General features: G+C 42.9%; 1 protein-coding gene and 1 long non-coding RNA gene across 4 annotated transcripts; both read right to left on the reverse strand.

The window, feature by feature from the left end:
• Positions 1-253: 253 nt before the first annotated feature.
• LOC119275468 lies at positions 254-2,950 on the reverse strand. Of its 3 annotated transcripts, none has more exons than XR_005135721.1 (3): positions 2,491-2,950; positions 1,509-1,781; positions 254-685 (listed from the first exon to the last, which is right to left on the reverse strand). It is a non-coding gene; the product is annotated as an uncharacterized LOC119275468 (long non-coding RNA). The 3 variants fall into 3 exon arrangements; XR_005135719.1 differs by having other exon boundaries at positions 256-685; positions 1,509-1,772; XR_005135720.1 differs by having other exon boundaries at positions 258-685; positions 1,509-1,693.
• A 164-nt stretch (positions 2,951-3,114) lies between these two features.
• On the reverse strand, positions 3,115-10,076 carry LOC119275469 (serine/threonine-protein kinase RIO1-like). The gene is made up of 13 exons (XM_037556319.1): positions 9,956-10,076; positions 9,107-9,508; positions 8,576-8,704; positions 7,766-7,858; positions 7,428-7,507; positions 7,153-7,266; positions 6,816-6,889; positions 6,560-6,636; positions 6,315-6,398; positions 6,135-6,227; positions 5,945-6,052; positions 5,776-5,850; positions 3,115-3,735 (listed from the first exon to the last, which is right to left on the reverse strand). The coding sequence occupies exons 2-13, from the start codon at positions 9,494-9,496 to the stop codon at positions 3,304-3,306; spliced, it is 1,749 nt and encodes a 582-aa protein (XP_037412216.1). The 5' UTR covers positions 9,497-9,508; positions 9,956-10,076; the 3' UTR covers positions 3,115-3,303.
• Between the last annotated feature and the right edge of the window lie 6,446 nt (positions 10,077-16,522).

Genomic DNA, 16,522 nt, shown 5'->3' on the forward strand with positions numbered 1-16,522 from the left:
AATCGCCGGCAGAACAAAAGAATCAAGATATATCATTCAGGCGCATTAAGCGGGAGCAACTAGTATAAAAGCTGAGCTTATGGTAGAAGAATAGAAAAAAGAAATCTGAGCTGTTGGATTGAATATGGAGGGCACAGATTGGAGTGGAGGCATCTCATACAACTTATTGTACATTTCATGAAAACCCCCCTACTGCCAGCTAGATGTAAAACATGACTTTTGCAGTAAGAACCCCAACTTTCTCATATCCAATCATTTTATCCCAATTTCAAATCCTCACATCGTCGATGCCCAAATTGTACAGTAGTCGCTTGTACTAGATCACCGATTATGCAAGAAAACTTAATATGGTTAAGCCAATCTGTTCCTAGTTCATCCCATGCTGGACCACCCCAAACACAAATATGAGAGTACATGTCAAGCACAAATTTCTGAACACATGTCTAAGTGGATCATCCTGGGAAGAAATATTTGAGTGTATGTCATCTATCTTAATTCGGGTACACAAGAGATATTTTGTAGTACATGAACAGCGAGCCCGAGAATGAAGAACTGAAATGATGCCCGCTGAATAAACATTGCTACCAAAACTTGCATCGGGTTTGTTATCTTGATAGCACATGAAAGAAAAAAAAAATCCCTTTGCCTCCAGTTATAGTGCTTCTTGCTCTTCAGTCTTCATGTTCTGGAAAAGATGGCACCAAACAAATCATTCAGTTTGAGTACAAGACGTGCAAGGGCACATAAAGTATTTGCTCATGAGCTAATCAAATGAATATGCATCAACAATACGTTGTACTAGCAGGAACATATCTGCTCGCTGCTAGCACATAAAAATATTCTTATTCCCCAAATTATTTTTGCCACCGTGATTGTCTAACTAGAGAGATGATAATGTTAAGCTTAGCATCCAGTCCTTCATTTTTTTATGCAGAAATTAACAGATAAGGACCGATCCATCACAAGCACAGGGAGGAGCTGAAAGTAAAAATGCTTTATCCTTCATTACACTGAAGTTGTTATTCTGATTGATTCCATTGGACACCAAGTATTACTTTAAAAAATGCATGGTTAAAACTTAAAAGGAACACTTTTCTGGAGCACTGATATGACATTGCAATCCCAGTACTTTCTTATTACTGCGCATGAATTTTGGTTCTAAAAAAAGGAAAATTGAAACTCTAACAGCAACAAACAAATAAATATATTACGACGGCACAAAAGCAAGTCCGCACACAGATCCAAAGTAAAAAACATGAGTGAAATACATGGAAGAGAACCATTTTCTGCACTTGTATGTAGAGACTAGAGATTCTAAAAAAGATCTTGCTTCAATCAAAATTTCGCACAAGTTCAGAGCGTTACAAGTTTTTCTATGGAGAATCAGCGAGGGTTTAACAGCAAGTAGAATTCTTTACCTCCTTAAGACCCCGATTGGAGCCTTGTATAGGCCTGTAAATACTTTACCGGTGTATTTTATTATCCCATAGAAGCAACCAGTATCTTACCGGTGATATTTTCAGATTGTCGACCGCCGTGGTCAAGCCGTCATTCAGGAGTCGCGTCTTCGAGTGCCCGCGCTCTCCGCCTGATTCAGTCTGCATGCCACCTGCTCCTCCCCACCTCAACCTGATGGTCGGCGGGAGCTCCAGCCATGCACCGCCAAGCAATGCGGTGCACCCACATCAGGGACCTGCAGAGACGGTGTCAATCCTGCAGTCAGTGTCGCCGATGCCTCGTCCCATTGCCCATGGCTTCATCCAGCGACGCGTCTGCTCGTACTGACGATCGTTAGAGAGAGATGGGTGCCATGCAAGAAACGACGGCCAGAGCAGTGTTTTCAGAACCGCGGAATATAGGTGTATTTAGTAAAACCGGTGTAAAAAACTACTACCTGAAACGACTAACCAATCACGTGATTAAAGGCCGCCTATTTTATTTTACGGATGTATACCTTACCAGTGTACTGGGCAGAAAAACTACTCCCTCTGTCCTATAATTTATAAGAGCGTTTTTGACACTAGCGTAGTGTAAAAACGTTCTTATATTATGGGACGGAGGGAGTACGTTCCAATCAGTCTCTAAAGCACACAAGAGAGAGTTGTATAGGTCCGCTGTTCCAACCAGAGATAGAAAATGTGAATGTGAGATGAATTCTAATTAAGCTTGATGTGATTTTGAGTCTTCTAAAAGGGGTTGTGGTTGCCAGTCATGTGAAACAGATAGATATGCTACTTCTTGAACATATCACAGTACAAATATGAGCTATGATGACACTTGTTGACAATGTGCAATGTTCAGACCATGTGTTTTTGGATATCATACAACAACAAACAACATGCTTTGCTTAAACAATAATGAAACCAGTCAAAGCCATACAAGTTGTTCACTGGTAAATAAAGTACTAAGCAGCACATGAGAGGGGGGAAGCCATTAGAGAGAAATCTGTAGGAGGGAGAGGGGCAGGGGAGTTGGAGAAACGGTGCTGACCTTGATGCTGAGCCTGCCAGGCGAAGAAGGCGAGCAGATCGAGCACCACCAGGTTGCCTACGGTGAGATACTGCTGGATCTAGGAGTGCGGGGAGGAGGCGACCGTGGAGGCACCACCGCCCACTCGACCACTACCAGCTTGGCTCCGGAAAGGTACAAATGGGCAGCTGAGCGGGTGGGGAGCCCGTGGTCATCGGGGTGGAGGAGACCGGCGGCGGCAGCCCGGCCGGTCCCTGACGAGGATGTGCAGCGCGTCGTCGGGATGCGCGGTAGATGGAGCCAAGAGACCTGGAAGCCGGAGTGGGAGGGGGAGGAGGCAGGGAGCAACTGCCCAGGGAGTAGTCGTCGTCCACCAGGTAAGCACCAGATCTATGCAGCCGCCACCGTCGACGAGCGACAGGGGAACAGGGCTGCAGGAGAGTTATTCGGAGATCAGTCGTTTGAAGACGAAGGACCTGAAGCGGATTAGTGGGGAGAGAAGGGACATTTTTGCGCAAAATCATATACTTATGAGTACAGACCCCCTCCGCTCCGATCTGTTCCATACGTCCCAAATCCAACGGTCCAGAATCATTTTTCTATTTTTGCACCTGATGTGCTGATTCTATACTAGTCGCTCCCGCATTAAGCATACACATATCTTATAATGTTGCAGCAAGAGTTGATCTTTTACGGCATTTGCTTTTAAGCAATACATTTAGGACTACAACAAAAAGAAAGCACATCCAACACATCGCTCACAAGACTGACTGGAACTAGACTAGTATAACAAAATTGATGGTGTCAACCATGTGGATTGCCACCGGTGATCCACTACCGCTTGCACTTAGCTTTCGCCATTTTCTTCCTCTTCTTTTTATCAGCCTTCGGGATCTTCGTCTTGCGAGTTTCCCTCTTCTCTTCCTTCACTTTCTTCTTGTTTTCCTTGCGAGCAGCCTTCCTTTCCTCGGGCCCCATCTTTGTGGACTCGTGCCACGGACCGTCTTCGTTGGAACTAGAGCAAGATTCACTGTCACCCGATTCATCTTCCTCCTTGTTCTCCAAGGAGCAGCACTTAGTTTGCAGGTCCAAGGGTTCTTCCGGTGTATTTTGTGCCGGTCGTGCTTCCTTGTTTTCAGTCCGCACAAATCCTAATAGTGGCTGGTCATAAAGCTTATCTGCTGTTGGCTCATAACCAACAGATGGGCGTTGCATCATTGACATGCTGACAATATCTGCCTCACATTGCTTCACATAATCCAACGTCTATCAAAAAGAGCAAAGCAGATAATATTATTAGCAAGTGAACTGAATAACACGCAGCACAAGGTACAAACTCGTGCAAGAGATATGGGAGATAAGACTAACTGAAATCAATATGATAAATTATGTACATGAGATAAAACATTTACCACAAAGGTAATGGCAATACCTTGAACAACAACAACAACAACAACAACAATAACAAAGCCTTTAGTCCCAAACAAGTTGTGGACCTTGAATCAAAACATAGTACTTATAAAATAGTGATGATTGACAAGTAACAGAATATACAATCAATAAACATATGCCTCAGACATTAGGGTCTCTCACTCACTGAAGAAGTGAAGATGCTCACAGTTGTACCTCTGAAGCACCGATATGTTCAGAACAGGTGTATCCCCGTCCGGAACGGCGCCGATACGCCGATACGGCTGATACGGCGCGATACGCGTATCGCTGGAGTATCATATTTTTCGGTTTCTTTAAAAAAGGGCAACACGCCGATACGGGCTGTTCACTGTCCATACACGGGGATACGGGCAGCCCAGTAGAAGCCCAGTACTAACCCTAACAACTGCCCCTCCCCCGCCCCCCTCCCTCTCTCTTTCACTCTGTTCGCACAGCAGGGGAGACGTGCACGACGCCTTGCCACCACTGCAGACTGGAGTCGCTTGCCACCTGGAATCGACTCACTGCCCTGTCGACTCACCAAGCCGCTGCCTCGACTGAATAGTGTTTCTCCGTCGCCGTGTCCAAAAAAAAAAAAAGGCAACCTGGTGCATGTAGCTCCCGCTTGCGCAGGGTCCAGGGAAGGGTCCGACCACTTTGGGTCTATAGTACGCAGCCTTTCCCTACATTTCTGTAAGAGGCTGTTTCCAGGACTTGAACCCATGACCTCATGGTCACAAGGCAGCAGCTTTACCACTGTTCCGTCGCCGTGTCCAGTCGCCAGCAAATAGCTCTGGCGAATTCTGCTCCTCTCTAGTTTATCTATCCATTCATCTGTTTGTCTTCAATCATTAGTGGTTGTTACTGCTTGTTACGAATCGGGCTATGCTTTGCTGGCTGCTTGTAGATTGTAGTTGCTTGCTGATGTTGCTGCATTGCTGGCTAGCTGCTACTGCCTAAAGCTTGCTGATGTTGCTGCTTGGTGTTTGCTACTGCTTGGTTGCTAGGTGCTTGCTGCAGCTTGCTATTGCTTGGCTGCTTGGTGTTTGCTATTGCTTTGCTGCTACTGCCTACAGCTTGTTGATGTTACTGCCTGGCTGCATGCAATTGCTTTGCTGATGTTGCTGCTACTGCCTAGTGCTTAGGGAAGAAAATACAACATGGCATCTGTGAGGAGTGGCATGGCAGGAAGCCAATCCTCACTTGGTGGTACTGCGAGCAACAACATCGATGTTCAAGGTGAAGAGGCTGGGCATGGTGTTGTCAACCAGAAATATCCTTTATGGAAGTATGCTACAACACTTAGCAGCAGAGTCATCAGGTCATGGAGGAAATACGACATGGCATCTGCAGGGTGTTTGATCTATGGCCACCTCAGCCTTGTATCTTCATATTATCATGTTATCTTGGTGAACTTTTGCATTGTTTGTCTATGGCCATTAAGAATTCACAATTCAGATTTGAGACTTGTTGCTGTTGGAACTTGAAAGTTTGGAACAAGGAAGCTACAAGCCAGCTTGTTTACTGTTTCAACTTTTCATGCTTGTGTATCTCAAATTGACAAAGTCTGATACTATCATATGATGTATTTTCTATTTTGCATACACCATGAGGACATGGATGATCATTCAGGACTTGAAAGAGGCATGGAGGCAAACAATAACCAATGGGGCAGTATTTTTATCTCACCTCACTCATTCTATTATGTTTTGTCTTTATTATCATTTTATTAATTATTTATATATACTCGCCGTATTGCTGTTTCTAGAAATTGCTGTATCCCGTATCGCCGTATTATTGGTGCTTCGTAGTTGTAGACGATATTTCTGGCAAAGCTGCACAAATGCATAGTAATGACAATAATCGTAGTCCTACCTGCACCAAGACTGTCGGAGCAATTTCATCATCATCTGCAGCTCTATCTCCATTTTCCAAAATCTTTTGCTGAACCTGTTGTAACCACAATATTGTTAACCCATCAGATCTTTTGTCGAATCAATGATCACAAAGTCATGTAACTACTGAAAGTAAAATAAGGACATGCCTTCTCCAAGTAATCATCAACATCTTCATCAGCGATATTTTGATCCACAACGAAATTAAATAGCTCTGTTACTGTCATGACAGCAACACCACGTTTTTCAAAGAAATCCTGAAAACAGCATTGCACACGTATTAAATACCACGACCACGAGTTATCCATGTCTGATAAATTTTAATTTAATTTTACTCACATTAACATGCAAGCAATCTTCCTTCAGGAAATCCAAAGCTGAAGGATGGTCAAGGTCGACAGACTGTGAAACATCAATGATGTACAAGTGTCCCTGCACAGCAAGCAAATAAGAATGAGGAACCTGGTTGACAGGGAAATGAAAGAGGTTAAGAAGGCTTAATCAAAAGTGCTCAACTACCTCAAAATAAAGAATGTTGTATTCACTCAAATCACCATGGACAAGCTTGCACTTTTGGTAAAGTGTCCGCATTATTGTAACAATCTGAAAATAAGCTGCAGTAAGTATATCGGAAAATGGTACTATAAGAGTACCCAAAATCTAATGTTTGGGTACTATGTGGTTCCTTATTCATTCTTCAACAGGTAAGGACCATATTCAGCTGACATTTCAACTGGTAGTTAATCTTTGCATACATCATGTACCTCAAAATAAGTTTCACGCAATTTGTCATCCGACAAAGCAGCATCCTTAAGTCGAGGAGCAGCCCAACCTCCTTTTCCTGAAGGAGAGCCAACTCAATTTATTAGACGAAATGATAATACATACGAAAGTACTGTTCTGTGGGATGTTCTGCTACAAGGTGTATGTTTTGAACAATTATTAGATCATGATATGATACCATTTCTATAGGAAAATGTTGATAGGCATTGAATAAGCAAGTGTCACCACAAGTTTTACCTATAAATTCCATCACCAAAACATGAAGCCTCAAGAGCAACGGCTTTGGGCATCGGATTCCTTCTGCTCTAACTCTGAACAAGGGAGAGAAGTGCAAATCTTTCTATTTCAGTAACTGAAAGCATTTTGCAAAGTATTGCAGAAGAAGATAACAATTATATAGGGTGGGAATTTAATTCAGAGAGAGACAGAACAGATATAGGATAGCAACAGATTATGCCTCCAAATGCATCCTCTTTTTCCCCAAAAAATTAAACCCAATTCAACAACAGAATCCCATTGAGAAACATCTAATGAAAATCATGAATAAAGCATGCTTAATGAGAATATTTCATACCGTAAAAGATTTCGCATTTCCTTTTCAGCCCAAGTCTTTACCATTTTCCGAGGATTATGCTTGCAGTAACCATGTCTAAAACGATAATCTCCTTGAACATATCGATCTCTATCCCTGCAACAAGGAAGTGTGTACTTTGTTCAGACAGGAACCTTTCTGAATCAAAACAATTTAGAAGTGTTGAAAGGATACAACAAAATGCCCATAAACAGCATTCTGGTGTATTGAGTATCCAGTTATTATAAGACAAAGCAAGTATAAAATCCATATCTTACTTAAAAACAAGCACTGAAGTTTTATAGACTTTGATTGCTAACTCACTGCCATCTGTCTTTGTTGCATGATATACATTTGCCTACAAAGGAAAGGAAAACAAATCAAATGCCAAAGTTAATATTGAGTATGTTATTCTAATTATAGATTTCTAGAACGATGAATAAAAAATGCAACTTGTAGTACAGGATGCCTTTTCTATGTTCGTCCGTCAACAGCTAAAGTAAGCTATGCTCCACATACTTTTCTCATAATATTATTTTTAAATCCGCGGGTGCAATGAAATTGGCAAGTAGCAGATGCCTTGTAGCTATGATGTGCACTGCAAATTGAAGATTACCTCTTTTCCGGTAGAAATGCAACCATTTATGTTATTAAAAACACCACGGTTTAACATTTTGAACAAAACCATGCGGGTCCTTGGGTCAATAGCCTGCATATAAAGAAAAAAATAAATGTTCAGAAAAATTACTTCACTAAAACATCATTCATTACATAGACTACAGAGCTCAAGCACGTTTTTGTCTTTCCCAGTTAATCAAAATTCATAATTTTATCTGGATAGACGAATGAGCAAGTGTGCACTGCCTATAAGAACTGAAAATATCATGCGATCATCAGATCATCAGATCAAGTAATCAAATCACATGTGCAATAGAGAGCATTCTTTTGAGGGCCCACAATGACAATAAATATTAATTAAACAAAGTGCATAAGAGGAAAAATAAATAGATCAGATCACCCCTCGCTTATCAGCATTGAAGCAACGGTACCTAATTAGTCAGCAGAACTCATAAACAGAAATTTAGTAGGCACTAAAAGAGCTATGCTTGAACTTCAAACTAACAAATTTCTGCTTCACGAACTTACACAACAGGCAATAGAAAATGAAGCGGATCTCAAGTCTTGAATAAGAATTCTTATTCATGTACATCAAACCAAACATTTTATAAGTAAATAAACTTTGATTTACTGCATACTTGATGAGGGGGGAAACTTTTCAAACAGACAGCCACTTGACAGAAAGCAAATTAGGGTGAAAGGCTAAAGGATTGATTCTTAATTTGCTGAAGGAATATGAAAGTGAACAGATTCAACTTCCAAGCAGAGAATGAAATAAGCATCACCAAACAGCAAAAAATGTACAAACCTGTTCAACTGTAGCACGATCTGCCTTCCCAGTGTTCCTTGTTTTCCCAATTGCAGTATCTCTTATGCTGTCCCTGATTGCAGTCGTCACAGAATTTGACATCCCCACGTTCATTCTACCTTCCCACTCCTGAGTTGTTCAAAACTCACGACATGAAATAATCAGCAAAAAAGCTATAACACCCAGATGAATAAAGCATGACCGTGTTTTGTTCAGATAACAATATCCTTATGTTAAGGTACCGGTGTTACATAAAAATCAATACAGCAACAGACATCAAAACTTGAGCCGAATTATTTCAGTTAGTGGTTTGCAGAGCGATGTTGGAAACTTAGAATTTCCCTAGCTGATACTACTAGGCCTAGCTCCAATATAAAGTGCAACTGTTCTCTTTAGTAATTTTAGGTAACCAACTTTAACCAAAAGATAGTGAACCATTGAACCCTAATCCTTGATAGCATACGTCCAATAAATGTTACAGCACAAGCTGATCAGTATACTGATCCAAGGTGAGGAGTTGAAACTGCATACCTCCAACGGAGCGGCGCGGACATGCGAGGCAAGCTTCTGTGTGCGGTTGGAGAGTGGCTGGAGTGTGCGCGCGAGCATGCCGCCGTGTGCGTTAGGCCTCCGCGCCGCAGCCGCGCTTCCGGCAGCCGAGAATGTTGAGGAAAGACGTGTCGAGCCATCTGGGCCCTCCGCGGCATCAAGCCAGTCTAGGGCTTCGCCCACGTCATGGTAGGACCAATACTCCTCACCCTCATCGTCTTCGTCGTCCTCCTCCGCCTCTGCGGACTCCTCGGATGCTGCTGCTGGTTTCTCTTCGACATCCGCAAAGCGCCCATCCAACTCACCCTGCTGCAAAGTGAAGGTTCGCTGGTCGTGCAGCGGTGAGGTGGCTGTGGCGACGGCGGTGGCCATGGCTGTGCGGTTCTGCGGGAACAGGGAAACCTATGAAGCATCAATAAAGGGGTGGGGACACCGCGATACGAGATACGACAATTTCTTAAAACAGCAATACGGCGAGTATATATAAAATAATTAATAAAATGTCTGCAACCAGATGCTGGGAGCCTCTTTTCAAGTCCTTACATGTTTAGCCATTCCAAAGTCTGCAGGCTTAACACGACCGCTAGGATCTACTAGTGTGATTGCACCTTTGATGTCCCTACATGTTGTGTAGCGGTCCTTACATGTTTAGCCAGCACCAGCTCCCAGCAGCAAGCAGCAAGCCGCAACCAGCTCACAGTCACACGCACGCAGTCAGCAAGCACACGCAGCAGCAAGCAAGCGCCCCAGCGGCGAGCGCACCGGAGGAGCACGACATGCAGGAGGCAACAGCGCGGTATGACCGGAGGAGAGCAGGGATTAAGAAGTTACCTTGCTGGCGATGGGCGGCCGAGGCGACGACTACAGGCGGCGGCGGCGGCGGCAGCGCGCTCGTGCGGTCGCTCGATACAACCTTGTGCCCTGTTCTGTTAGAAAAAAAAAATGAACTGACAATTAGGGTTAGCAAGTGGGCTTCTACTGAACTGGCTGCAGCCCTCACGTGTCCCGGAGGGTGCGACTATGTCTCGCTTATAGCAAGATGTAGCGCAGCCTCACGTGTAGCAGCCGCCAGAAATGGGCCAGCCCAGCGCAGACCACAGTCGTTCAGCGCTTTCTTTTCTTCCGTCTTTTTCACATTTTTGCAATTTTTTATTACTTTTGCTTATATTTTAAAATATACTAAATATATCTAACACACTACAGACACAGGTGCTCATGCATACATGCATACGCTCGTGGACACACACACATACACTCACTCCAATGAACGCAAAAAACACATACCCTGCCCCTATGAGCACCTCTGAGAAACCGAGCCATCACATCATCTTGAGATTGATGAAGTCGACACAGACGCTTTTCTTAGTCGACGAAAATGCCTCCTCCCACCGAATGCACATCGCCAGAAGGGCTAAAATAAATCCAGAAAATACGAGCACCGGGGTCAAGTCTAGAATTTAAACCTTGGTGAGCTGGGGATATCAACTATCTCCTGACCATCCAACCACAGGTTGGTTTGCCTAAATATATCTATTGTAAAAGTCACTTTATGCAAAAAAAATGAAAAATGTTAATCACACATTTAAAAATGTTAAATATGTATAAAAAATGTTTTTATTGTAAAAAATATATAATGTGTATGAAAAAGGACATCAAAACATATATGTGAAAAAATGTAAGTAATGTATTTAAAAAATGTCAAACATGTATATAGAAAAAGGGTCCTGTTGTATGCTAAAAATGTACAATGTGTTTGGAAACAATAGACATAAAAAATATGCTTTGAAAATTGTTGATCATGTATTTAAAACATGTTAAATCTGAAATTTGAAAATATTAATGATGTATACCAAAAATGAACAATATGTACGAAAAAAGTATACATAGAAAATACAAGTTCTCAAAATTGTTATTCATGTATTAGGAAAATATATAATGTGTATATAAATTATATTTCTGATGTATATGAAAAATATAGTATGTGTATGGAAAATTTGAAATCAAAACTGACCCAGCGAAGGCCAACAAACCGAATAAGCCACGGCGACAGTCACTCTGACCAATTCACGAAGCGCACATGCATGTTCAACGAAAAAACACTACAAAAAAATGTGGCCCCGAGCGCACCCACGGCCCGCACATCATGGACCCTTGAGATCGTCGGCGTGAAGAACACCCCGGCACGACCAGACAGGGGTAAATCCGCCATGCAGGCAACGACCTAAGGCGCACGCCGGTCAGACGACGTGAAGGGCAAGCACGAGCGAGGATGCCTCATGAGGCGCATACTTCAGCATCCTTTTAAAGGAGTAATGTGAACTTGATTGTAATCCCTAAGTTTTGAGTAACAGTTTTGCTAAGTATCAGTCGACTGAGACTTCGTTATGTCTCAGTCGATGCTATATGTCTTTGATCTTGCGTGGAGATTCGTACGATTTTTTTTTCCTTCATCTTCTTATATATTATATCACTTGACTGAGACTTGGTCGACTGACACCTAGCCACACCGTTTGAGTAATACACAAGATTTTTTCGCAAAAGAAAATATGATATAAAATTTACACTCATATCTTACTTTTCCTATATGAATTTTTATCTAGTGAATCAATATGAATGTAATTATTCTCATGTATCAAAATTCAAAATAGCATCAATATGAATATGCACCCATAGGCAACAAAAACCATACTCTCGCGGCATTACATATATCTCAAATGCTTAGCACCGGCCCACACCAATTTTTGGCCACCCTTTTTAAATTTTGGCAATGACGATTTGAGGCATTAAAGAGTGATTCCGAAAAATCCTTGCACTTCTTTCATTCTATATCTCCCGAGAAACAAGAATAACTAGCTAGACATGGCCCTACTCCAGCCGACATGAAGATGAATAAATGAAGGCCACACCCTTAACATAAAATGAATCCGCCAGCCATAGAATTAATTACGCCAACCCAATCTCGAACCATGGACCAACCATGAATGAAAAATCGGCAAATGTGGGAGGTGATCTCCGGTTCCCACCCGCACAACTTGCAAAGACCACAATCTGGCCAACCTCTTCTTTGTAGGCGATCACCATCCACACTCTATTTTGACTAGCCGAATGCCCGTGCGTTGCCACGGAATAAAAAAATATGAACACAAAACAATTATTCTACGTTAGAAATATGCATTGAGCATGACAATATGTGATTTCAATTCTGAAGATTTACTTTCGCTCTAGCATTTTGTTTCCCTTGTTGGACAGAATAGCACATCCAAAAAAAGGCTAGCTACAGTGTGATAGTGCAAAATACTTAAACTTGGCTGCATTCGTTGAAGATTCCTCATGTGGGCGTTGTATCCAGTCTTGATGTAGGGATGGTACTTCATTTAGTAATACTAAAATTATTTGTCTTACACCACTGTTGGCTAATCAAATTATTTGGGACATGTTCACGGTAATGTAAAATTGACAAATATTGTAGGAACAACAATTGCTTACGCATCACACACATATGTTTTGACTAAAGAGATGTAGGCGTTATACATGTAATAACATGTGAATCTTGCATATAATTCAAAAGATATCTAATACAGTATACTTTCCTTTCCATGTTCTTCAGGAAGTCATTTCGTTGCATGTTGTGGCTATAGTACATGTTATAAAGGTAGGTAGCTAGCTAAATGGTAAAATGTAGAGCTCGTAAACTTGTGATGCGCATGCTCATATTTGCTTGGCAGTTGAGTGATGGTCCTCTCCTCTGGCTATCGAATATCTGATCTCGTTGCCCGCCTCTTGGATGAGCAGAGTCAATTGCAAAACCTGAGTTTCCCGGCGTTAGTAGAATTCTGGAGAAACCGTACCTTGGTATTTCGGTTGGTGCAGTCATAGTAGTGCAGTAGCAATGCATAGCTGACTCCATATCTACACACCACGTAATGTTTGCCACAATATCTTTTATTGCAGTCCCTTCTGAAAGGCTATTATAGAGACAAAATCGTCGATATGTCTGCACTTGACACTATTGGTATTGATACCTACAAATGAAACTGACTCTTAGCATTTCACCATACGATCCTGAAACAAAATTATGTGGCAGACAAATGAAAAAGGAAGGAAACAACAATAACGCATCTCACTTCAGAATACTTGAACTATATTTGTTCCTGATTCATACACGCAGGTGAAGATTGAAATAGCATAAGCCAAACTTTCTTCACACTACAATCATTGACCAAATATTATACCTCAATTTCAATTACTCTGATCTAGAAGGCTGACTCAAAACTGAACCAAGAATCAAATAAAAGTGAAACTGATTAAATAAACAAACAAATGAAATATGATTTGAACATCATTGTGCAGTTACTGCCTTTCACCCCAAAGGACATTGAAAATCATACAAAATATAATTTGTACAGTGCCAATTTTGGCTCTAGTAGCCTTTCTTCTGAGCTACTGGGCTGTCACCAAGAGCAGCTTGTGATCTCGGACTCTAGTGACAAAGGCAAACAAGCCTTGTTCCAGGAGCCAAGCCGGCACCTAACACCACCAGCAAGACAGAAGTGCTCATGGCAGAAACCGCAAAGGGGCTTGCTAAAAAAACTCAGTCTGGATGGAGGCTTCATACAGGCTACTGGTCAGGATAATGTTGGGGCCATGGTTGGGACGGTGAAGGAACGGTCATTTTGTCCACCAGATCCCAAGTTTCTGTGACGCTATGGAGGCTGAGGCAAGTGCAGTGCTTGCGGGTTCAAAAGTCCTGGGTGATCTCTACAGGGCCGCTGATGCTAGAAACTGACCGTGCTAGAACAATAAAACGAATTACTTTAAGCAAACCAACCAAGAAACTAATTGAAATAGGAGACCTCATAATCCACTCCATTCGTTGATAAGGAAAAAGTAAAACATGGACTATATAAATAAATCTGCAATAGTTAAGTTAGATGATAGCTCAGAACTTCTTCAGTTAGTACAACGAATCTCTTCATACATGTACCTATCTCTTCATAAATTCATAGATATATCAGGTACCACGAACATATTTCAGAATATTCTGTCCAGAAACTTGAAAAATTAAATAAAAAGAGGAGCAGTTGTCTATAAGGCCTTTTAACTGTTTATATCTATATACGGATTTCTTTCTCAATTCACTGGGAAAATTTATAGATGCAATAATTCTCAGTGTATAGTACCATGGTTTAAATCAACCTACTGTCATCGAACCCACTGATTATATATCAGGAGAGGCATTTATAAGAGGTTCTCGAAAAGAAAGCTTTTATATTAAAATGAACTGGGTGCAAAAAACATGAAAGTAACTTTGGACAATTTTTTTGGCTGAACCGGCTATGCAAGAACAATCTCTGATTAAAACATGAGTAGCTATCTTGTTGTCAGTGTACACCCGAATCTAAGACTTCTTGTGATAACAAAAGCAAAGATCAGCTAATATTACGTTGTGGGAAATTGATGCACTAAGACTGCATCATGTATATACATACGACAAGGAGATACAAAGAAGCATAAGCATGTATGAGCATCTGATGTTGCAACAACTGAAAGCAATGCTCAATGTGAGCAGAAAATGCGAAGCCTATGCAACACAAAATAGGTGCACTACAGTCACTGAGTCTCCATCGCTACTCCATGAGACTAACACACAGACCAACAGACTAACAGAGCATAGCAGCGGTTATGAACGGAATCTTCACAAGACCAAATGAAGTGACAGGAGGAATAACCAAAATTTGAGAGATCATGAGAGGAAGAATGCTTACGAAGAAGATCTTCTCCTTGGCACATGTCCTGGAGCTTGGTAACATCCGATGCCGCTGCATTCACCCCCAAGGAGCTAGCGCTGCTGCTAGTGTGGTTGTGAAAAATCCCGCTGCTTCTCCTGTGGGTACCACCCGCTGCCTGCTCGGCCGCCGCCTCTCTGTTTCCCCCACCAACGAGAGCCACGTCCGTGTCCTCCAAGGTGACTGGTGAAGATTGAGGAAGCAGTGAGGGCCTGCAAGAGATGACGGCGACACTAACATTTCCTAGATGGCCTTTCCTATGCTGCTTTCTTCCTCCTCCTCTGCCACTGTCGTCATGGATAAGAGGCGACATTACCTCACCGCTCGGAGCAACCCATAGATGGAGAACCGCCTCGCATCGTCTCGGTGAATGGTGTCAACCCAGGATGCAGGGGCATGGCAGTATGGCGGGGACGACGTACATACCCTGTGGAGAGCTGGCCGGCTTCTTCCTTGGCTGACACACTCTCAGCGAGCAGCCTCCTTCTCATCCGTCTACCCTCCTCCACGGCTACACCTGCCCCACAAGGTTGTGCTCGTATACCACCCAGTCGTCGGCTGCGTGATCTGGGCAACCGCAGGCTCCCGCCACCCGCCAGCTTCCCCTGCATCGTCGTGGGAGTATTCCATTGAAGCGGCAACGAGCAAGTTGTACAAGGGCGGCGTACAGGAGCTGCACGACGGCGACCGAGATGAGCATCAAACGGTGATGAAGAAGGGTAGGCCATCGTGGCAAATCCGTGTGTTGGCGGTGGGCGCGGCCGGCGGCGGCAACGATTTCTCTGTGAGATCCAAATAGAGAGGGGGAGTCAGGAGCGAGAGGGGCGGAGGACACAGAGGGCATGGACGTGGGTCGTTGTGTGCGTGGGTCGCAGTTGTTTCCTGATTTTTTTTCAATCGCGCGGAGGAAGGGCACGAGCGGACGTGGATGCCTGCGTGGGTGGGATGAGGTATCGATAGCGTGGGGAGGAGGTCAAACCATCACGACGTTCGATTCTCCTTTAATAGTAGAGATAGTTTAACCACGCAGAGAAATTGCATTCCTAAGTTATTCCAAATGATATGTCTCATGACCATGGAAGTGATGCCTTCAAACTATGTATAGTAAGCTGAGGATGCCAAGTGGTTGCTGGAACTTCCAAGTGATAGTATCGGCCATCCCTTCGTATAGGTTCACATGCTAAAGCATATTCCAAAGGGAGAGAACTCTTACACATGATCCATATTAATACCTCCTGAGGTGTTGATGTTGCGTAATCCAGGCATCACCCACGAAGGCCTTCTTCGCATTACCATTGGAGGCTTTGGAGATTTCAAAACTAGAAGGGACAATGTCTTCCGGTTTTCGCCTCAAGCCATGGAGCATGCCAAAAATCTTGCCGTTGGACCATCACCGAGGCTAATCAACGTGAACATGGATTTAGCAAACTAACCCATGCATGCTCCTGCGAGTTCAGTTCGGGTCATTGTTGTTGCTGTTGCTTTCGCTTTCCTGTTTTGCACTAAAAAGTATACTACCTTTACTAAATAAATATGCAGCTTTGTGTGTGAATCGGCAGTTGAGCATCATCTCCAAAAGAGGCACCGGTACCACAGCGGAAACCGCATCAGA

This window comes from Triticum dicoccoides, chromosome 3B (assembly GCF_002162155.2).
Source record: "Triticum dicoccoides isolate Atlit2015 ecotype Zavitan chromosome 3B, WEW_v2.0, whole genome shotgun sequence".
Classification (NCBI taxonomy): Eukaryota; Viridiplantae; Streptophyta; class Magnoliopsida; order Poales; family Poaceae; genus Triticum; species Triticum dicoccoides.

Coding starts and splice junctions, on each gene's coding strand:
- LOC119275469 (XM_037556319.1), bottom strand. CDS start 9,496: ATGGCCACCGCCGTCGCCACAGCCACCTCACCGCTGCACGACCAGCGA. Junction 7,859..8,575: donor ATCGTGCTACAGTTGAACAG/GTTTGTACATTT, acceptor CTTTATATGCAG/GCTATTGACCCAAGGACCCG. Junction 6,399..6,559: donor TGCGTGAAACTTATTTTGAG/GTACATGATGTA, acceptor GCTTATTTTCAG/ATTGTTACAATAATGCGGAC.